The sequence below is a fragment of the Pseudogymnoascus destructans genome (genome assembly GCF_001641265.1).
Source record: "Pseudogymnoascus destructans isolate 20631-21 unplaced genomic scaffold scaffold_19, whole genome shotgun sequence".
In the NCBI taxonomy this organism is placed as follows: domain Eukaryota; kingdom Fungi; phylum Ascomycota; class Leotiomycetes; order Thelebolales; family Thelebolaceae; genus Pseudogymnoascus; species Pseudogymnoascus destructans.
Window position 1 is genome coordinate 566,251 of NW_020167538.1, and position 21,296 is coordinate 587,546.

General features: G+C 56.2%; 3 protein-coding genes across 3 annotated transcripts; 1 reads left to right on the forward strand and 2 right to left on the reverse strand.

Moving 5' to 3' along the window:
* Window positions 1–1,458, reverse strand: ATP25 (ATPase synthesis protein 25 mitochondrial). Its single transcript, XM_024470376.1, has one exon. It carries the CDS (start codon window positions 1,437–1,439, stop codon window positions 249–251), a length of 1,191 nt encoding a protein of 396 aa, XP_024321586.1. The 5' UTR covers window positions 1,440–1,458; the 3' UTR covers window positions 1–248.
* A 170-nt stretch (window positions 1,459–1,628) lies between these two features.
* On the forward strand, window positions 1,629–6,573 carry RPO41 (DNA-directed RNA polymerase). Its single transcript, XM_024470377.1, has 2 exons — window positions 1,629–6,028; window positions 6,080–6,573. The coding sequence occupies exons 1-2, from the start codon at window positions 1,763–1,765 to the stop codon at window positions 6,128–6,130; spliced, it is 4,317 nt and encodes a 1,438-aa protein (XP_024321730.1). The 5' UTR covers window positions 1,629–1,762; the 3' UTR covers window positions 6,131–6,573.
* Window positions 6,574–6,587: 14 nt separating this feature from the next.
* VC83_06789 (Nonribosomal Peptide Synthase (NRPS)) lies at window positions 6,588–21,096 on the reverse strand. Its single transcript, XM_024470378.1, has 4 exons — window positions 17,893–21,096; window positions 13,857–17,845; window positions 7,042–13,767; window positions 6,588–6,984 (listed from the first exon to the last, which is right to left on the reverse strand). Exons 1-4 carry the CDS (start codon window positions 20,924–20,926, stop codon window positions 6,844–6,846), a joined length of 13,890 nt encoding a protein of 4,629 aa, XP_024321731.1. The 5' UTR covers window positions 20,927–21,096; the 3' UTR covers window positions 6,588–6,843.
* Between the last annotated feature and the right edge of the window lie 200 nt (window positions 21,097–21,296).

The window sequence follows — 21,296 nt, forward strand, 5'->3', positions numbered from 1 at the left end:
TTTTTTTCAGTAGAATTGGATTGATTCATAAGACAGGCAAGGCTATGAAAATAGCACTTGGATATAGCTACATATTATACAAATTTAATCATACAAAAGGCGTTCGAAGTCGCCACGTCATTACACACCATGGTGACACCGATTAAAGCTGTGCCGTAACCCCCAAAGCTCCCCTCTAACAAAATCAAGCTACCAGCAGTGAACCCAATTTATGATTACAGGAATTCTGTCCACAGAGCCTTAGAAGATTAGTTGCCGTCTTTGGGTTCGATGGCGACAGGCGAAAATGACGCTGTGGTTGGAAATGGGGTTGCGTAGGCGTCGTGAACCTTGACAACTGGCGATGACTCTTGCGGGTGGATTTCATCCACGGATCCTTCTGAAGTATCCACAAACCCATCTGCATCTATTTCCGCAAGTAGACCAGAAGTCTGTCTCCTAGCAATCCCACCCCACAGCCGCTCCAGGTCAAGTTCCGCGCGCTTCTCCTCAACAAGCATCTGCACAACAATCTTGGTCCCATCGGTCTGGCGCCCAAATCCCACAAACCCGGTGTCCAGCTGTGTCACCTCACTCTCCGCACCCTTTGCACTCTCCACGGTCCCGACATTAACGCACACCCACCCCGTCCTAACACCATCATCTGCATCGTCCTCATGCGGCATGCCTGTCAACTTCGCCTTCTTTGCCTTCCTTTTTAACCTCAGCTTCAACTCGTTGCGGCCTAAGAGTCCATCCGCATCGGGGCGCAGCTTGTACTCTGTGCGTAGCCAGCGACAGAGGCGGTCGGCGGAGACGTGTAGGTGTTTCTCGCTGCGGGCGGTGCCGATAACCATGATGAGGTTGGCGCCGAGAGCAGGAGGGGGGTCGAGTTTGCGGAGGTCAAGTAGGGAGAGATCATCGAGGCCGAGGTCAACGGAGATGCGCTCGAGGAGAGGTTGCAAAATTGCGGGTGGAGAGGAGGGGAGGTCGGGGATTTTCTGGCGCTCAGATAGGGTCGGGATATGGCTCATGGGAGCGTCGACTTGGAGATACCATGGCGTCGACGATGCCTGTGACTCTGTTTGGGTATATTCTTCGAGTAATGTGTCCGCCTCTGGAGTTGCCTTGGGTTCAACTGCTTCCTCGTCAATTGCCTCCTCTGCAGCCAGCTCTTGCGACACAGCGCTTTCTGTAGCTTCGTTATTTTTCAACTTCGTGGCATCAGACACCCCAGTCGTTCCTAATGCTTGATGATCAAATTGTGACGAGCTACCGCTTGCGTTGGAAGAATATCGAATCGAGGTCTGGGTTGCGCCTGGTATCCTCCATAACCGGGTTGCAGTGGCGGTGTTCGCGTGCCACTGAACTCCAGCTATCGACGTAAAGGATCGTAATAACGAGGCCCGACAGTTGCTACATGCCGTTGCCCTTATGGCCTTGCTCACAGTTTGAACCATGGCCAGCGTTGTATATCGGAATTGGGAGTTGTATAAAGTGCAACAATATATGGAGTCGAGAAATGGATGAATCTTCATGGATATGATTGGCTGAATTGCGACTGAGCGGAAGTCTTGGCAAAAAAGAAAATCGCCGCCCATCTCCGTATCCATCCCTATTTGGCCGCCAGGAACAATTTCTGACGAACACACGCGACACCATTTCACCTCTTGAATTCTTCCTTACTTTCTTTTCAAGTTATATGTCCGATTATTTAGTTCTTGTTTAATCTATTCGATCTTTAATGTCTCTCGGATCTACCGCTCTCCGTTCGTAAATCATCATGTTGTCTCGAGCTGCACAGAGGCATACTCGATTACAGACAATCCGATCATACAATGCAGCACGAGAGCAACTATACCTTCCCTGGTTGTGCCCAACATACCCACGACTGCGGCAGCCATGCCATCGAAGTTTGACTACAGCGCCTGGGGAGAATACGATTCCATTGAGAAAGAGGCGGAATTCTAAGGATGGCGCAAATCCTACGGTTCGATCGCTGGCAACTGCTGCACATATGCCGTTGACGGATGAGATTCCATTCGTTGATAGTATAAACCAAGTTGCATTGAAATACCCCGGGCAAACACAAGACCAGTCTCGTCTGTCGACTATTATGCCCTTCGACCCAACGAAGATGATTTCCCTGGAAAACACCCTGGCGCTACCAGCGGAACGAATGCGGATGAAAAATGGAGTTACAGGAGAACAACGAGAAATTTTTGCGATATTGGAGGCATGTTTGAGGCTGGGGCGGATTGAGCGCGCAGCGGCTATAATAAAACGATCTGTACCGTTCCTGAAGCTTTCCCCGGAGGAGCTCGGAAGACTTCACAATGAGTATCTGAAGGCGTCTCTGGAACGAATTCTCAGGGAACCCAACGCCGAACATGCTCACGACATGCATAAATGGTTCGAAGTAATGGTGCGAAGCAAGGGCATCGAAGTTACCGCTACGACAATCGCAATTATGCTTAAAACTTCACTACAGTCTCCCCGAGGAGCCCGGCAGGATAGACTGGTAAAAAGATACATGGATATGGCTCGTGGGGATGTTGGATTGGAAGTTCTAAGCATGGTTGATATCATGTCCGCCGAAGATTTGGATATTATCAATCAGATCGCGCCTGATCACAATATACTTGCGAAACTGCACTCTATAGTTGACGAGCAGACCAATTTGGAGGACGATATTGCAGCAGCCGACCTTCAATCCTCGAAAACAACAACTAAGGTCATTATGGACGTTCGCGCAGCTCCCCAGAGAGGTTTCGGGTTGAAGGCGCTCAAGCAGTCCCTGTCATTATTTTCTCGGAAGCCTGAAGGGTTCAATGCCGACGTCCTCAGCGTGGAAGAGCAACGCCTACGTCAAATTAAATTGGAGGAGGACTCAATCATTTCTGCTGTCGACAGATGGAGGAAGGAGAGCGCCTCACTCTCCAAGATGGGACTTGATACATCACTTCAAACCAAGTCTTTAGGCGCAAGAATGTGGAAGTGGCAGGAAGCTCTAGAACAACGCCTCAACCAAGAACTTCAAAGTATTGACAAGGCGGAAGCGACACCGGAAAAGGAGAAATCGCAGTTGGATGTCGAGCGTTGCATATATGGCCCATTTCTGAGGTATCTACCAACAGATAAGCTGGCAGCAGTGACGATTTTAACCTCCATGCAATGCCTAAGCTCGCATGGGACGGATAAAGGAATGCCACTTGCATCTGTCATTATGTCCATCGGAGCCAACCTTGAGGACGAAAGCATCACCGAGACTATTCGCAATAACACTACCAAACAAGGGTGGCAACAATTAAATAAGTCTGCCAGTGCAGGGAAAGGACTGGGCCTAGCCCGTGTAATAAAAAACAAGCGTACCCGGCAGCAGTTGACAGATTCACTAGCAAAGTTGGTACGAGGAGATTCTGCGGCTAAGCATGATCTTTCCGACCAATGGAACACTGAGTGGTCAGCAACGATTAAGGCCAAAGTCGGATCATACCTTCTCTCTGCGCTCATTGACACTGCCAAGGTACCAGTCACAATGGAAAATACGAAGACTCAGGAGCTCTTGACACAAATACAACCCGCTTTCTCGCACACCCACCAATACAAAATCGGCAAAAAGACGGGCATGATCCTCGCCAATCGTGCGCTGGTAGCATCCCTGAAGCGTGAGCCCGTCCACAGTCTGCTGGCAAAGCATTTGCCCATGGTAGCTGAACCAGAGCCTTGGTCAGAGTTTAACCAAGGTGGCTTCATTTCTCACCCGGCCAAGGCCGTGCGAATTAAAGGCGGCGATAAAAACCAACGGCAGTATCAAGAGGCTGCCATTAGAAGAGGAGATATGGAGCAAATGTTTAAAGGGCTGGATGTTCTCGGGAAAACCTCTTGGGTGATCAACCGACCTGTATTTGACACCATGCTGGAGGCTTGGAATACTGGAGAGGCCATTGCGAATTTCCCAGCTGAGGAGCCGAAGTTAGAGTATCCGCCCGAACCCCCGGCTTCCAAAGACCCAACGGAAAGGCGCAAATGGATACGGAGTTTGAAGACTATAGAGAACACACGAAGTGGATTCCATTCTGCCCGCTGCTTCCAGAACTTCCAGCTCGAGATTGCGCGGTCGCTGCGAGAAGAAAAGTTCTACTTCCCTCACAATCTAGATTTCCGTGGACGGGCGTATCCTATACCTCCATACTTAAACCATATGGGAGCTGATCACTGCCGTGGCCTCCTCAAGTTTGGCAAAGGGCGGGAACTTGGCGAAGCCGGCCTCAAATGGCTGAGAGTCCATCTTGCTAACATCCATGGGCACGACAAAGCAAGCTTAAAGGAACGCGAACAGTATACTGTTGATCACATTGATGATATTTACGATTCGGCAATGAATCCGCTCAATGGAAGAAGGTGGTGGCTAGATGCGGAGGACCCTTGGCAATGCCTCGCCGCTTGCCTCGAGCTTAAAAATGCGCTGGACTCTGGAGATCCAACTAAGTTTGTGTCGCACCTTCCGGTGCATCAAGATGGAACTTGCAACGGACTTCAGCATTATGCGGCTCTTGGCGGCGACGAATGGGGTGCAAGACAAGTTAACTTGGAACCGGGCGATCGACCAGCTGATGTTTACAACGCCGTCGCCGAATTGGTCAACGAGAAGATGGCTGTTGATAGGAAGAATGGGAACAAGTGCGCCATCTGGCTCGAGGGTAAAATCAAGCGCAAGGTCGTCAAGCAAACGGTTATGACGAACGTTTATGGTGTCACCTATATTGGAGCCCAAGCCCAGGTCAGAAAGCAGCTTGTTGCTGCTCATACCGACCTTCCCAACGAAGGCAGCTTCAATGTCAGTCTTCTATCTGGATATGTTGCCACGAAGATTTTCGAAGCCCTGGGAACCATGTTCAGAGGCGCACATGATATTCAATTCTGGCTTGGCGAGTGTGCCAGTCGAATCTCGACATCTGTCACACCCCAGCAGTTGGACAGGCTTGAACACCTCCACGAAGAGGCACTGGATCAAAGGGTGCCCCGGCTGAACCGCTACCACATTTCTATGGTTGATGCAGAGCAGCAGTTGCAGTTCAAGTCGAGTGTCATCTGGACAACTCCTCTACGAATGCCCATTGTGCAGCCATACCGCGCAACGAAGTCACGAACAGTCCAGACCAATCTACAGCAGATAACCATCTCGGAGCCTCACCGATCTGACCCAGTCAGCAAGCGAAAGCAACTTCAAGGCTTCCCGCCCAACTTCGTGCACTCTCTCGACGCCACACACATGATGCTCTCGGCCCTCAAATGCGATGAAGCGGGCCTGTCATTCGCTGCTGTCCACGACTCCTTCTGGACCCACGCAGCCGACATCGATACCATGAACGGCGTTCTCCGTGACGCCTTCATTCAGATGCACTCCGACAACGTCATTGCCCGCCTCGCTGTTGAGTTCGATGCCAGATACAAGGGCAGTCTCTACCTCGCACACGTCAAGTCTGACTCCGAGTTCTTCCGCCGTGTCCAGGGGTGGCGCGCAGACGTTAAGGCAGGCCGCATCGAAAACCCCTACCGCGGGCCCCAAGGGAAGAAGTCAAAGAAACAGTCGCAAAAGAACATGCAGCTCGTCGAGGCACTGCTCGAGCGAAAGCGTGCGCGCATGCTTGCATCGGATAATCCCGAGACAGTCGCAAAGGGCAAGGCGATGGTGACGCCGGCGAGCATTTTCGAGGAACTGCAGGCGTATAATGATATTAAGGGTGGCAACGACACACCCATTGTGGGGCTCGGGGAGAAGGGTGCCGCAGAGCCGAAAAAGAAGGCTAAAGCTGCGGGCACGGAGTCCGTCGAGATGGAGAATGAGGATGCGGACGAGAACGAGGAGCAGGAGGAGCCGGAAGAGGATGGTAGTGAGGGAGAGATGGAGGTCGAGCATGATGCCGATGAGGGTTCTGAGAAGCGGAACGCCTTTTCCAGGAGCGTTTCGAAGAAGCGGATCCGATCGAAGGGCGCTGTGCTGTCGGTCTGGCTGCCCGTGTCGTTCCCGACTGTTCCAGAGAAGGTATGCATTCCCACCCTTTATTCTCCAAGTTACGTTGCTAATTATTCACAGGGCTCTTTCGATGTCACCCGTCTGAAGGACAGCCAGTACTTCTTCTCTTAGATGTGTCGTCACACCTCACACCTGATGACCATCGACATCACCAACCACCTTCTTCCGATCTGCCTCCCATCTTTTGGGGCGTTTATATATATATACATACCTATTTATCACCAAAATTTCGGCGATTTTCATTCATTCAGGGGGGGGGGGTTTGGGTGTGCAAAGCACACAAGGCGCTAGATTTTTGGTAACGCAATTCATTTGAAAGCACGCGGCATTTGCGGGGTAGCATGCGTTTTAGACGGAGAGAGAGGGAAGGAAGGCCAGAGGAGGCCGCTGCATTGGGGGTGTTGTAAGATCATTGTATGTATATAGGGATGAGGAGGATGCAGAGGAGTCTGGCTGGCATTGTATAAAAACCAGGGAGGAACTGCATACAATTTAGATATGTACAGATAGATGGGACTGTACAGCGAACACATTTATACACAGACATGGGAGCAAAAGCTTCATAAATGATCCTTTCCTCTTAAACAAATGTCGACGCATGTGTGAACAATGAAACCTGAAAATTCCTATATACCCGCAAACCAAAATATGTAGCGTTCACAAAATCAACCCTCATGTACAGTAAATATCATGCATAAACAGCGAGTCGAATAACTCCAAAAAAATGAACAAGAAACAACAAAAAGGGCAAGAGGAAGCACACCAGCCAGCTGACGCCATCTCCCCAACCCAGATCTCCCCGACTCCTTGTCCCAACACCCCATCTACAACCCCCTCAAAACCTCCCCCAAAGCCTCAACCAACCCCTCCCCCTCCCGCAGCCCAAGAACTCCCTCCGGCGCAAAAAGGCCAACATCTATCCCTCTCCCGCCATCCACAAGACGTAGCTCAATATCTACCGAAGCCTGGTAACTAGTTAGCACAACCATCGCAGCATATTTATATAAAGAGTAAGGACTCACCAAATACGCTCCCCTCAACTCTTCTTTCTTCGAAAACGCAGCCAGTGCGGCTGGGTTAGGGATGACGTCGATGACTTCTGCCCTGGGCCGCAGCATATCCACCTCGCTCAGACTCTGTGCGAATAGTTCGTTTGCTTTCTCGTCCCCACCCTCGCTGGAGGAGGAGGAGGGAGAAGTGGTCTTAAGCACATTAACAAACACGCCAAGGCTCCTCCCCGTCCAGCGATACACATCCGCCAAGCTTGCACCTACATTCCCCACCTCGCTCAGCTTCTGGAGGTCTTTCTGCACCCCTGAGGCAACGTCTTCAAGCCCCCCCTGAGCGGATTGGATTCTCAAAGGCACCAAGTTAAGCGTCGGCGCCACCAGCTCCGATAAATCAGTCGTAGCAGACCGATTGGCGAGGTAGAGTCCGATGACCGTGTCATCACTTTCGGTCCGTTTCGTAACCTCATACGCTCTTGCAAAGGCAGCCATAAGAAGCGCATCAACAGTCACACCCGCCTTCCTCGCCGCAGAAGTAATATCCCCAATAGGAACACTAGGCTTGAAGATCTCCACCCTGTGTGTCGGATCCGACGTCTCCGGAACACTTGCCAGCTCGGTGCGCGGGAGGTAGGATGCCCAAAACGTCTTCTGTGCCTGTCGTGACTCCTCGTCCAGGTCGCGGGCTATGAACTCCTTGAAGCTTAGCGGAGATGGAAGCGCGGAGTCAGGGTTGGAATACAGCGTCTCGAGATCGCGGATGAGGAGCTGGAGACTTATCCCATCGTAGAGCGCGTGGAGTAGACGGAGACTGATTATCTTTTGCCCCTCCACTTCTTCAACAACGAGGAACACCGGGCCCAACAGTGACACCGGCGTCTCAGAAGACTTGCCATACTTGACCGGGTTCCTCTTTTCTTTCAAGACGACCTGCACAGCTCTCACCCCGTCGTCCTCCACAAACGCAAACACCGTCCGTAGGATAGTATGTCGCCTCGTAAGCGCCTCCCATGCCCTCTCCAACCTCTCCTGATCAACCGCACCATCGAGTTTATACTGGAAGTTCGCCTCGAACTGCGCCCCCCAAGTCTGTTCCCAGCGCGCGAGCATATATAGTTGTCCGGCTGATACAGGCATGATATCCTCGACATCTTCCTCAGCGACGCCGACATCCCTCGCCAGCGCCGTCCTGTCAATATCTTTGACCGACTCAGCAATAACGGCATCAACATCCCTCGTCTGCGTCTCGGCCACAGTATCGACCCTCTCCGCTAATAAAGCACCCATCTCCTGAATACTGCTGTTCTTCATAATCTCACCAACAGTAATCCTGACATCCCGCCTCCTCAACAGCGACGACACCTTAATCGCACTAATCGAGTCAAGCCCAAGATGGAAGATACTCTGATCCTTCTCAATCTCCCCCTCCGGCGTCTTCGAGACCCGCGACAAGACAGCCCGAATAGCAAGCTCCGTCGCACTCCACACCCCCTCCTTCCTCTTCGGCGCCTTCGCAACACCATTCACCTGCGCCATGGACGACTCATCCACAAACGGCTCAAGCCCACACAGCGCCACCTGTCCTTGAGTAGCAACAATAACCTCCGCCTCCACATCCCCCACAATCCTCCCCATCAACGCATCAAGATCCCTCAACAACTCCTCCGTCTCCCCCACCGTCCTCGCGGCCTCCCGGCACGCAATCCTCCACACCAACTCCCCGCCAACAACTTCCATCTCCACACAGACTTTAAACTCCACCTCCGCCCGACTCTCCACCGCCTCTGCCAGCACCTCGCCAGTAGCCTCCTGCGCTTTGCCCTGATAGATGAACAGCGTATCGAATAGCGCACCCCCCTGTCTCCCAGAGAGGGCCTGCGCCTTCCGTAATGGGAACTGCTGGTAGGCGCGCATGGCGTTGCTGCTTTCTTGCATATACTGCAGCATCACCTTGCGATCGCCGTGGACCACTACGCGCACGACGACAGTGTTCATGAGCGGGAATATGAGCTCGCTCGTCTCCTCTGTGTCTCTGCATGACAGTACGACTCCAAAAGAGACGTCGAGGCGCTTCAGGCAGCTCGCGAGAAGGATAGCCCATGCCGTCTGCCCCAGAGTCTGGAGACTGATGTTGTTCCCTCTACAGAAGGCATTGATATCATCCAATGGTATCGAAGACGCGAATTCAAAGCGGTTAACGCCTTCCGATGTCTCGTTATGGAGCGGGAACTCCGACTTGGGCAGGCCGCTCAGCGCAGTGCGCCAGTACTTCGTGGCATCTGGTCCATTAGCATTGAGTAGCTGCTCCAGTGGCAGCCGCACGCTCGGATTGGCGAGTTCTTGGCCGTTATACGCTTTCTGCACATTGGCGTGGAGGGCTTGGAGAGACCACCCGTCGTACAGCGCGTGGGAGATGGAGAGGAGGTAGTATCTCTCCCCTCCATGCGTGATATCGACAAGCTGCAGCAGACTCCCTTTCTTCGCCGCCTCAACCGCCCCCTCAATAAGCAGCTTTGTCTCCACTCCAAGATCCGCTTCCTCCGCAAACTCAGCGGTGCGCCAGATGCTGCTGGTAGACACAGGATGCACGACCTGCGCAAAGCCAACATCAATCTCCACATCCTCCACCCCCACAAACGAAGTGCGCAGTATATCAAACTCCGCCACCACGGTCTCCCACGCCTTCTTCAACCCGTCCATATCAACACCCCCCTTAACGCGATAGAGCTCATGGTTGAAGTACTTCCTAAACCCCGAAGCCACCATCTCCGCAACCATCCCCTCCTGCAACGGCGTCGCCGGTAGCACCGCAGTCGCCCCTTCCACCTCCTTATTTGGCAACGACTCCCTCAACCGGCGTTCAAGTTCATCGATACTCGTCTTCACCTCCACTGGCCCTTGCTCAAGCTGTATACATCCCATCATCTTCGCAACAGTCTGGCTCTTCACAATCGCACTGACGGAGATCTTAACTCCCGCCTTCTTCAGCCGCGACGCAAGCTTGATGACATCGATACTATCCAGCCCCAGTGAGAAGAGCGTCGTAGTCGCCGCGATACCCCCCTCCTCCACCTTACTCAACTCCGAGATCTGCGTACGAATCACACTCGCCGTGGGCGTCCACTCAAAGTCCATGTCAGAAGTCGTAGTATCCGGCGCCTGACTCTCTCCACCTCTCTTCGCCAGCCGACCCCCCCTCACCGATCCCTCAACACCAGGAATCTCCCCCACCGGCTCCTTCAACGCAGCAAGCGCACTCTCAACCCTCCCCAGCAACACCCCCGCAACCTCCTCGTTGACAAACCCACCCTGCCCAACAAGCGCAATCCTCACATCCCCCTCACCCATCAACGTAGCCTCAAACGCCATCGGATAATCCGCCACCGCCTCGCCCTCCAGCTCCCTCCACAGCCCCTCCTCTCCCCCCTCCTCCTCACGCTGAAACACAAAGAGGGTATCGAACAACTCCCGTCCGCTCTCACCACACCACCTCTGCACATCCTTCAACGGCGAGTGCTGGAACGGCATAGCACCAACATTGTACGCATGACACGCCTGGATCAATTCCTTCCAGCTCATCCCCTCCTTGACGTCGACATGGAAGACGAGGGTATTAAGGAACGGTCCAACCACGTTCTCCGCACCACTGAAATCAATCGCGCGCCCCGAGATGATATTCCCAAAGCTCGGCGCCGCTTCAGCGGGAAACTGAGCACGGAATGCAGAGATCCACGCCGCCTGCAGGATAGCCTGGTACGTCACCCCCAGCGACTGCCTCAGCGCCTCCAAGTGTTCCAGACCCTGCACACGGCGCGAGGCACTCACATCACCCTCCTGAGAGTTCTCAAGGAGCGGCAAGGGTGTAAACTCCGCCGTCTCCAGCGCCCCCTTCCAGAAGGCCTCCGTACCTTCAGAAGTAGCGAGCGGTCCATGAGGTAAGGAACTCATGAATGAAGGACCATAGTCGATCCCCTCCACGCCCTTATACTCCTCTTCCACCTTCCTGAGGAGAAGCGGGAGACTAGCCCCATCATAAAGCCCATGGAAGATCTCCAACCTCATCACCCTCTTCCCCTCCTGTTCAGTAACACCAACCCTCCACGGCCTCGCCAGCGCCTCCCCCTTCTCCATCCCCACAAACTCTGTCTCAACACCCCAAGGAACCTCCCGCTCCTTCAAAACAACCTGCGCGCATCCGTCGCGTGTAAAAACGAACCCCATCCTCAACACCTCCAACCCGCTCACAACCCTCCCCCACGCCTCGCGCAACTTCTCCACATCCACCTCTCCCGCAAGCTCAAATGCAAAGCGCATGAAATACAAGCTCCCCTCACTATCCAAGAACCTGTAGATCATCCCCGCCTGCGCCGCTGTACAAGGCGCCAACGCCTCCACCTCCTCGGGATCGACCCCCATCTCCTCCGCCGCACCAAGTATATTCCTCTGCATGAACGCCATAATCCTCTGCTGTGCCGCCACGATCTCCCCACTCCCCGCACCCTGCTCATCATCCCCAACCAACAGCCCCACCAGTGCCTCCACCCCCGAATTCCTCACCACAACCGCCGCCTTCGCCCCTGAATACCCAGCGTGCTGCAGCCGCTGCGCCAACCCAATGAGCGAGATCGAATCAAAGCCCAGCTCAAAGATATTCGTTCCACTCTTCAACTCCGCAACCTCCACCCCCATACACTCCGCCAACACCACCAAAACCTCCTTTTCAGCCCCCGTCCATTGCCGTCCCTCCTGGCCGGCGGCGCTGAGACGTTGCAAGTCCTCGGTGGAGAGATCATCATACATCCGCGCCAGCGCCTTCCCATCTGCCTTATTACTCGGCGACAGCGGCAACGCCTCCAACGGCACAAAATGGGTAGGGACCATATACCCCGGCAACCGGCTTGTGCAAGCATCGCGAATCGCTCCGATCAGCTCCACCGGCTCCTCGACCCGTGCAGCCGGGACGAAAAACGCAACAAGCTGCTCCTTAAGCTGCGCACTATGCTTCAGCACCAGCGTAACCACCTCCCCTACACCCTCCACCCCGCGCTTAATCACCTCCGTAATCTCCGTCAGCTCCAGCCTCTGCCCGCGTAGCTTCACCTGATCATCCGCCCGGCCGAGGAAGAGGAAACTCCCATCATGACAAATCCTCACCAGATCGCCCGTCCTATAAATCCTCTCCCCCAGCGCCTCCAGATAGGGGAATCGCTCCGCCGTGAGCTCTGGACGGTTCAAATACCCCTTCCCCACCAACTTGCCACTCACGCAGAGCTCCCCCACCGCCCCGCGCAGCACCGGCTCGCTCGTGCCGGGTTTGAGGACGAAGGACCCGACGTTGAGGAACTGCGGTCCTATATTCGCGGGCTTCCCGTTCTTCGGCACGCGCGGATACATCGTCACCCCGATCGTGGCCTCGGTCGGTCCATACCCGTTATAGATACACGCCTTCTCCCCCCACACATCGAGGATATCCTGTCTCAACTGCTCCCCGCCCGTGATGAAAACCCCCTTACACAATTTCGGCACCTCATCCGGATGCAGCAGCCTAGCCAGACTGGGCGTGAGATCAAGATGCGTGATCCCCAGGGCGCGGATGGCACGGGGAATATCCTCGAATATCAAATCCCTCGGCGCGGAAGCGACGCAGATCCCCACGCTCCAGCTCCAGAATTGCTCAAGCACAGAGACGTCGAAGTGGAAACTCGCGAACTGGAGCCACTTTGACTCGGGCGTCCAGTGTCCGGCGAAGAGGTGCTGGAAAGCGTACATGGCCTGTACGGCGTTTTCGTGGGTGAGTTCGCACCCTTTCGGCGTCCCGGTCGTGCCGGAGGTGTAGAGGCAGTACGACGTATCCTGTGGATCGATCGGGCGGGACAGTACTGGTGCATCAGTACTGCACCCCTCCAGCAGCTCCGTGGTGCCCAGGTCAACAACCTGGATCTCGCTGCCCTCAAAAGCCTCTTTCATGCTCTCCGCGGGCTTCCCAGCGGTCAGCACAACCGTCGCCCAAGAATCCTGCATGATGAACTTCACCCGATCGGCTGGTGCGCCGGGGTCAAGCGCTACATACGCGCTCCCGGCCTTCATGATACCCACGGTCGAGAAGGACGCTTCAGGGCACTTGTCGAAGCAAATCGCAATCAGCTGCCCTTGCTCAGCACCGAGGTTCTGCACAAGTCTTGCGATGCGATTAGCCTCCTTGTCAAGCTGTGCGTACGTCCACGCCGCCGTGTTGCCCTCTCCAGCCCCAAGACTCGTGGTGAACTCCAGCGCTATCTTCTCGGGCGTCAGGCGAGCCTGCCTCTCCACGAAACCATGGAGTAGCATATCCCCCTCCTCGGAATCCGATAGCGTCGGGTGCTCAGGCGGGGCAATAGACAGGATATTCTCATCAAGTCCACCCGCCCCGGGAGTCAACATATCCACCAAAAGCGCATCAAACTGCCTCACCATCAACTCCGCCTGTTCCCTCGGCACCAAACCCTCCTTAGCCGTAAGCTGGAGGACCATCTCCTCACCCTCGGGTAACATCTCAATCGAGACCGCGAAATCGGCTTCTGCGTCCTCCTCCACGATTTTCCACACCTCGTCGCCACTTACCTTCCCCTCACCCTCCCTGTCGTCACTACTCGCGGACTTCTGATAAGCAAAAAGCGTATCAAACAATCCCCCCGTATTCCCCGTCCACCTCTGCACATCCACAAGCGGCGTGAACTGCCACTCCGCCACCCTCGCAATCCCCTGCATCACTCTCTCCAACAGCCCTCCCTCCCCAACATCATAACAAACAGGCACCGTAACAATCGTCGGAAACGGCACCTCCCCCCCACCCCCTCCCCACCAGCAACCCCCCGTCCACTAAGGACGACCCCAAACGCCACCCTCTCCTCCCCAACATACCCCCCCAAAAGCCTCGCCCAAACCGCCTGTCCGACAGCTTGGACACTCCAACCCCCCTCTCTACACCTCTCTTCAATCTCCTCAAGGGTCATCTTCGACGTAATCTTACTCACGACACTCCTCGTGCTCGCCACCCTCAGCGGCGTCAAGTCCGGGAACCGGTGGAGTTTGAGGTTCTGCTCCATCCAAAACGCCTTCCGCCTTTCCTCGTCGGCGGGAGAGTTGGCGTTGAGGATCGCGCCGAGAAGTGGAAGAAATGATGGATAGCTTGGCGAGATGCCGTGAGAATACACAGCCTGAACATCTTCAAAAATCCGATGCAAAGACTGGGCATCATACAACGCATGGTGCGCCGTGAACTTGACACACACCTCCCCTTCCTCCCTGAGGACCTCCAACCACCACGGCCTCCGCGCCAACTCACTTAGCCCCATCCCTCCTGTCCCTTCCTCCCCTCTCCCATCAACCCACGGCACCTCTACCCTCGCAGCCTCATAAACGACAACAGCAAACCCCTTATCCGTCCCCACAAACCCCGCCCTAAGCGTCGGACAAGCCTTCACCACCACACCCCACGCCTCTCTCACCCTGTCCAGCTCAACATCCGGGCCAAGCTGTAAGGTGTACGAGTTCACATACTCCACTCCCGAGCTATGCATCGTCTGTGCCAACATCCCGTTTTGCACTGGCGTACAGGGATACACGCCCTCTACCTCGCAATCTACCCCTAGCCGGCTAAGTTCTTTGATAATAGTGGCGCGGTGGCGGTCCGAGAAGGCTTTGAAATCATACTCCCCCACCTCACCACCCGTCACAGCGCTAGCAGAAGAAGTGCTCTTCCCCGCAATCCACCCCGACAACTCCCGCACAGAGGGGTGCATCAACACCTCGCTCGCGACAACTGTATACCCTTTTCCCCTCAATGCCGTCGCCACCTGTACAGCATTTATACTATCAAGCCCCAACCGATAAATGCTCGTCCCCCTTCCAATCTCCTTCTCCGGCACCGTCGTGAACGCTGCTATCACACCTCTGACTACCACTTCGATGTCGGTCCACTCCGCCTCCTCCTCAGCAGCAGCAGCAGCACCACCATCAGCAGTTCGGACCTTCGCATCTCGTCTATCCTGCGTCGTAACAGCCCACTCCCCCTTCCAAGCAGCAGGAACAATCTGCTCCCTCGGTCCGGTGAGCGCAATCTTAAGAAACCTATCAAACTTCTCCAACACCCTCCTCACCTCCTCCTTCCCTAGTGGAAGGTCGTGGATATGCAACGTAACCTCCAACACCCCCCCCTCCCCAGCTCCAGGACGGGGTACAATCTCCACCACAACCGGGAAATCCATACCCCCCCTATTCTCCTCCACCTTCCACACTGCGGGATCCATCTCCCGTTCCGGCGTCTGGACGAGGATAAGAGTATCAAACAACCCCTGCCCCCCTTCAATACCGGCGAGGCTCTGCACCCTCCGCAACCCCGTCATCTGCCACTCCACCGCCTCCACATTCTGCTCCTGCAGCGCTCTAAACGCTTCCAAGTAGCTCAATCTATGCAGGTTCCGCAATCGAAAGGGGATAGTGTTGAAACACGGCGCTACAAGCCTATTAAGTCCCTCAACAGGGACGGTACGGCCGCTTACCACGCTGCCGAGGCAGATATCTGTGGTTGAAGAACGGTGGGCGAGGAGGGAGGCCCAGGCGGTTTGGCAGACTGAGAGGAGGGAGGCGGAGTGGTGGGCGAGGTGGGATTCGATATCTGACAGACTCATGGATGAGGGGAGGGTGAGGACGTGGTTTTGCCTCGGTACCTCTTCCTTCGTCTCCTTCTTCACCTCTCTCCCCTCTTCCTCCTTCTCCAACGATGGTGTGAACGACACCGGCTGAAAATTCTGCAACAACCCCCTCCAGTGCGCATCCGCCTTCTCCCCGTTCACACTCGTCATATACCTCAAAAACGGCGCCAGCCCCACCGCCTCCCCCAGTTCCCCCCTCCGCAAATACGTCTCCATCTCCTCATAAAGAACCCCCATCGCGAACCCATCATAAAGCGCATGATGCATCGCCAATACCAACTTCACCCCCCTACCCGCAACGCGGATATACGTCAACTCATACGGCGGCCTGCACCCCGCCTCGCCATCAACCTGCCAGCTTACTCCGCGGGTCATGACGTCTTCCACCCCCGCAGCGTCGGCGACCTCAACGACTTTAGATTCGTGAGTGAAGCCGGCAAGTACGACTTGGCAAAACGCGTACCGCGCGTGTTCGGCGCGCACGAAACAGGTTCGGAGAATCTCATGGCGCTTCACCATCTCGGACCATGCGGAGTCGACGGCTTCGATGGGGACGGAGAGGGAGAGGAGGACGCGGTTGACGTACGCGCCCTCTTCGCCTTTATCGCTTGCCGACAAGTCTCTGGTGGGGGAGGTACTGGCGGAAGAGTCGCTGACAGAATCCAGCTCACTAGCAGCAAGCATGGCCTCCTGCAGCGGCGTACACGGCAACACCCTCTCCACCGTCCACCCCCTTTCCTTAACAGCATCACGAACCTCATCCACCAGCGCGGGTTCAAACACAATCTCCCCCGCCGTCAGCATTCCCTCCACCCCACCCTCTTTCTCCCCCTCATCTCCCCCCTTCACATCTTCCTGCCTAGCCCGCTCCCTCTCCCTCTCCCCCTCAACCCACCCCGCCAGCCTCCTCACACTCCCAAACCTCAGCACCCCCCCGACATCCGTCTTCACACCCCCCTGCTTGAGTTTTCGCACCAGACCGATGGCGGCGATGGAATCAATCCCCAGTGCCGCAAAGGGCGTATTCGGCTTCACAACCATCTCTTGGGATTTGGCCGCCGCGGTTACGACTGCCGTGACAGCGAAGAGGATTAGGGACTCGAGAGGGGTCCAGGTGTACTCCGCTGTCGAGGCGGAGGGGTTGGCGTATTGCGCCAGCTGGGTGGGGGTGAGGGACGCGTACGCGCTTTTGAGAGTCGGGGTATCAACATCACCCTCCGCCGTGATAGGGAGGGCAGAGATGGGGATGATCGAAACCGGCACAGCGTAAGAAGGAACCGCGGCGTCTAGATGGGCGTAAATCCCCTCCAGCACCTCTTGCTTCACATCCAAGATTTCGAGGCCCCCCTCCCCACCATCCGCTTGGATAGGGGTAAAGAACGCCACTAGTTTCGCCTCCCCCACCACCACCGTCGCACAACCATCCCCAACAGCGGGGTTCTCAAGCACAACCCCCTCCACAACACCCACATCAACTCTCCGCCCCCTAGCCAAAACTTCCTTCCCCTTCCGTCCGCGATAAATCACTTCACCACCAGGTAGGAGTCTTACCAAATCGCCCGTGCGGAGGAGTTTTCCATGCATAGGATCGTCCACAAACCTCCCCCCCTCGACAAGCCCCTCCTCAACCCCATGGAAGGAGATACACAACTCGCCTTCCGCGCCGAGAGGGAGGATCACCACGTCCTCCTCTAACTGAGGTGCGATGACGAGGATTCTGATACCCCGCCCGACGCGGCCTACGTAGCCTCTGACCTTACCCGCGATGGGTTGCTGGAGACTCACCTCCACGTCCCTTCCGGTAACCAACCTCCCAATCCGATTCGCTCTCCTATTTCCCCTTACCTTCGGCCCCCCCATCGCTGCAACTTCCTCGCCATTCTCGCCATTAGCAAGAGCGGGACTCACCCCACTCCCCTCACAAACGCTCATCCACCCCTCCCCCTCCAACCCCCAAAAAACACCCTCCACACCCGCCTCCATCCCATACCGTATAAACACCTCTAGAGCACCCTCAACCTGTCTCAGAAGCAGCTGGATCATTTCCCGCCCAAAGATGGCAGTCTGGTAGCTAGCATCGAACCTCACCTTGCCATCCCCGCTCCCAGCAGTAGTGCCAGGGGTGACTTCTAGTGTCAGTGCGAACTCCAGATAATCCCTCGCCTTCACCAACTGTACTCTCTTCCCCCCCCCCCGCCGTCGGCGAGGCTCTGCTGCCAAATAACCAACGTATCAAACACCCCCCCCTCACTCTCCCCCTCCACCAGCCCCTGAATCTCCCGAAGTCCAAGAGCTTCATTCTCCATATGCCTCCTCCCCACCCTCTGCATCTCCGCCATCACGCCCCCCACCGTGCCACTCCCGATATCAATCCTCACCGGCAACGTCGCAATACACGGCCCAGCGATCTCCTCTATCCCTTCTACATCCACTGATCGGCCTGAGAAGACGGAGCCGAAGCATATATCCTTCGTCCCGAAATAACTCGACAGCACTATCGCATACGCGGATTGCACCATAGCTTGCGGACTTGCGCCAGCTAACGCCGCGGATCTATCCAGCGCAGACGTAGAGATAGAGGTTGTGTGGGCGACGATATCCAACCCGCGCGGCGCGGAGGAGGAGGCGTGAAAAGAAGGCAACGACCTCGGTGAGAAGTGCGCGAGGTGGTCTTTCCAGTACTGCTTCTCCTTCTCCATCGATCTCGAGGCGAGGCGGAGCGTGTGTTCGACGAGGGTGCGGAAGGGGGGGCGCGGTGCCAAGGTGGGCTTCGTGTCGTCGGGTGAGGATGGGGAGGATGGGGGAGACAAAATCCCCTCCAAATCCCCAATGATCAACTCCAGCGACCACCCGTCATAAAGCGCATGATGGATATCCCACCTCACCACCGCGTGGTCCCCGAACGGCGTGACTCTCATCCTTATAGGCCTCACCATCTCTAACCCCCTCCTCCCCCCCTCCACCTTGTCCTCCCCATCCCCAGCCATCTCAACAACAACCTGCCCCTCCCCCAACCCCGGCCACACAACCTGGGAAAACGCGCTCCACTCACTCTCACACTCCACAAACCCCGTTCTCAGCAGCGGATTATGGCGCGCCAACTCCCTCAGCGCGCTGACAATCCGTTGCGGGTCCAGGGGCTCGGAGATGCGTAGTTGGATAAAATTATTATAGGCCACCGCATCCACACTAGTCTCGAGTAGCATCGCATCCTGGAGCGGGGTGCAGGGCATCACCTCTTCAAAGGGGTCATGGACGTTCATCTCCGCCAGTGCATCCCTAACCGGCCCCTCCAGCCCCGAGAAATCAAAGACCTCGGGGGGCTGGGAGGACGCATCGGGTTGGTCCAGGCGCTCCTCACAAACCCTCGCAATCTCGCGCAGGGTCTCCGCTTCTAGGATTTCCACGGGGGAGATACGCAGTCTCGCGCTCCGGAGATGGGAGGCTAGTCGGATGGCAGTTAGGGAATCCAACCCATACGTCGCAAGCCGTTTCGTCGGGTTGACTCGGGCCTTTAACAGCGTCTGGAGCGCCGTCGCAACCGTCTTCTCCGTCTCCCTAACCACTCCCGCTTCATCACCCCCGTCCTCGGCGCGAGAGCGGAGGTACTCGGCTTCCGATCTCTTCTTATCAATCTTCCCCGACGGCAAGTACGGGAACGCGCTCATGACGACCACTTCGCTCGGCACCATATACCGTGGAAGCCACTGCTCGCACGTCGTCATTACTTCTTCGGCCTCGACGGTCTCCCCGCCTACCGCGCGCGCGAAGACGATGAGCATCCCCTCCAACACGCTCGCAAACGCCAGCTCAATCCCGGGGTGCTTATACACCACCTCCTCAATCTCCCCCAACTCCACGCGCTGCCCCCTCAACTTGACCTGTCCCGCACTAATGCGTCCCATCACCTCAATCGTCCCGTCCTCAAGAATCCGCCCCCTGTCGCCCGTGCGGTAGGCGGGGGATCCGTTGTATGTGACGAAAGCGGCCTTGTTTTCTTCCTCGCGGTTCAGATACCCGTCGGCTAGTTGCGTGCCGCCGAGAACGAGCTCGCCCACTTCGCCGATAGGGAGGATGGACAGGGCGGAGCCGGTGGAGGGGCCGGTGGGGGAGGGGATGGCGGCGATGAAGCAGGAGACGGTGGAGAAGGGGCGGCCTATATTACCGACTTTGGAACCAGCGGCCATGTTCGTGTACGCCGTGCAATGGATAGCCGCCTCCGTGGGACCGTACATGCCACACAACATCCCCACCTTATCATCCGCGTACCCGAACTCGTCAACGACGGGCCTTGTGAGCATCTCCCCAATCGTAAGCAGCAGTTTCAACCGCGGCACATTGGCGCGCCGCAAGAGCAGCGATCCGACCACTGTGGGAGTCAACTCACACCCGTCGACGTCCATGGCGTTGATGGTGCCGGGGAGGTCGTTCAGGAGACGCTCGCGGTGGCAGGCAATCAGCGTGCAGCGGCGGAAGAGGGGGAAGAAGATCTCGAAGACGGAGACGTCGAAGGAGGGCGCGGCGAACTGGAGGAAGCGGGAGAATGTCGGTATTAGAACCTCGTGCGCGAGTAGGGATTGCGTGGCGGCGCGGTGGCTGACGCCGACGCCTTTGGGGAGGCCGGTCGAGCCGGATGTGTACATGACATAGGCGAGGGAGGAAGTGGTAGTAGTCGCGGGGAAAGGGGGAAGGGGAGGGGGGGCGAGGGGGGCGAGGGGGTCGAGGGAGGGGGGGATGGGGAAGTGGACGTCGATTAAGATGGGTGTAGGCCCCCCCTCCCACGTGACGGCCTCGTCATTGTCGCGTGTAGAAATGATAAGTTCCGCCTTGACATCGCCGGCAATGAACTTGATACGCTCCTTAGGCGCGTCGAGATTGATCGGGCAGAATGCGGCGCCGATCTGCAGGGCGGCTAGCTGCGCGATGTAGAGTGCCGGGGACTGCGGGACCAGCAGGGGGATGATAAGCTGGGGTCCGTCCGGGTCCCCTCGCCCGGAGGATCTGAGGGTTTCGTGGAGGGTTGCGGCTAGGCTGGCTACGCAGCGTTGCAGCTCGCCGTACGTATAGCTGTGACGCACGTCCGAGCCTTCGGGGCCGAGGAAGTCGAGGGCGGGGGCGCCGGCGTCGTCCCAGCTCACGAGGTCGTGTAGCAGGGCCGGCCCGGCGAGGAGGGGCGGGTGGGCATTGAGGATGGAGAGGCCCGGCATTATTGGTTTTTGGTGTGTCGGTTGGGTATCTCAGCGGGTGTTGGGGGATGGATTGATGAGAGGTCAGAGGGGAAAGGGTGTAACGTGAGACCGAAGCATGCACTGGTGATGGGTATAACGTGAGACCGAAGCATGCACTGGTGATGGGTATAACGTGAGACAACATGCACCGCAAGACAGAAACAAGCACCGGTGATGGGTATAATATGAGACGGAAACAAGCATCGGTGAATGGGTGATTGGAAATAGGTGATGAATGGATGGATGGATGGATGGATGGATGGGTCTGGGGATGGATGCAATGGGGATGGAAGTAAGCGGGGTTTGTTGGGAGTGTGGAGGCAGTGTGTGAGACGGGTTTTCTGTATTT

Bases quoted from the DNA above. Each gene is read 5' to 3' on its own strand.
- RPO41 (XM_024470377.1), top strand. From the start codon at position 1,763: ATGTTGTCTCGAGCTGCACAGAGGCATACTCGATTACAGACAATCCGA. The intron at 6,029-6,079 runs GTATGCATTCCC...AATTATTCACAG, and splicing joins TCCCGACTGTTCCAGAGAAG to GGCTCTTTCGATGTCACCCG.
- VC83_06789 (XM_024470378.1), bottom strand. From the start codon at position 20,926: ATGCCGGGCCTCTCCATCCTCAATGCCCACCCGCCCCTCCTCGCCGGG. The intron at 17,846-17,892 runs GTTGGTGAAGGC...TGACACTAGAAG, and splicing joins GGGGGGGGGAAGAGAGTACA to TCACCCCTGGCACTACTGCT. The intron at 13,768-13,856 runs GTGGGGGGGAGG...AGAGTGATGCAG, and splicing joins GGGTTGCTGGTGGGGAGGGG to GGGATTGCGAGGGTGGCGGA.
- ATP25 (XM_024470376.1), bottom strand. From the start codon at position 1,439: ATGGTTCAAACTGTGAGCAAGGCCATAAGGGCAACGGCATGTAGCAAC.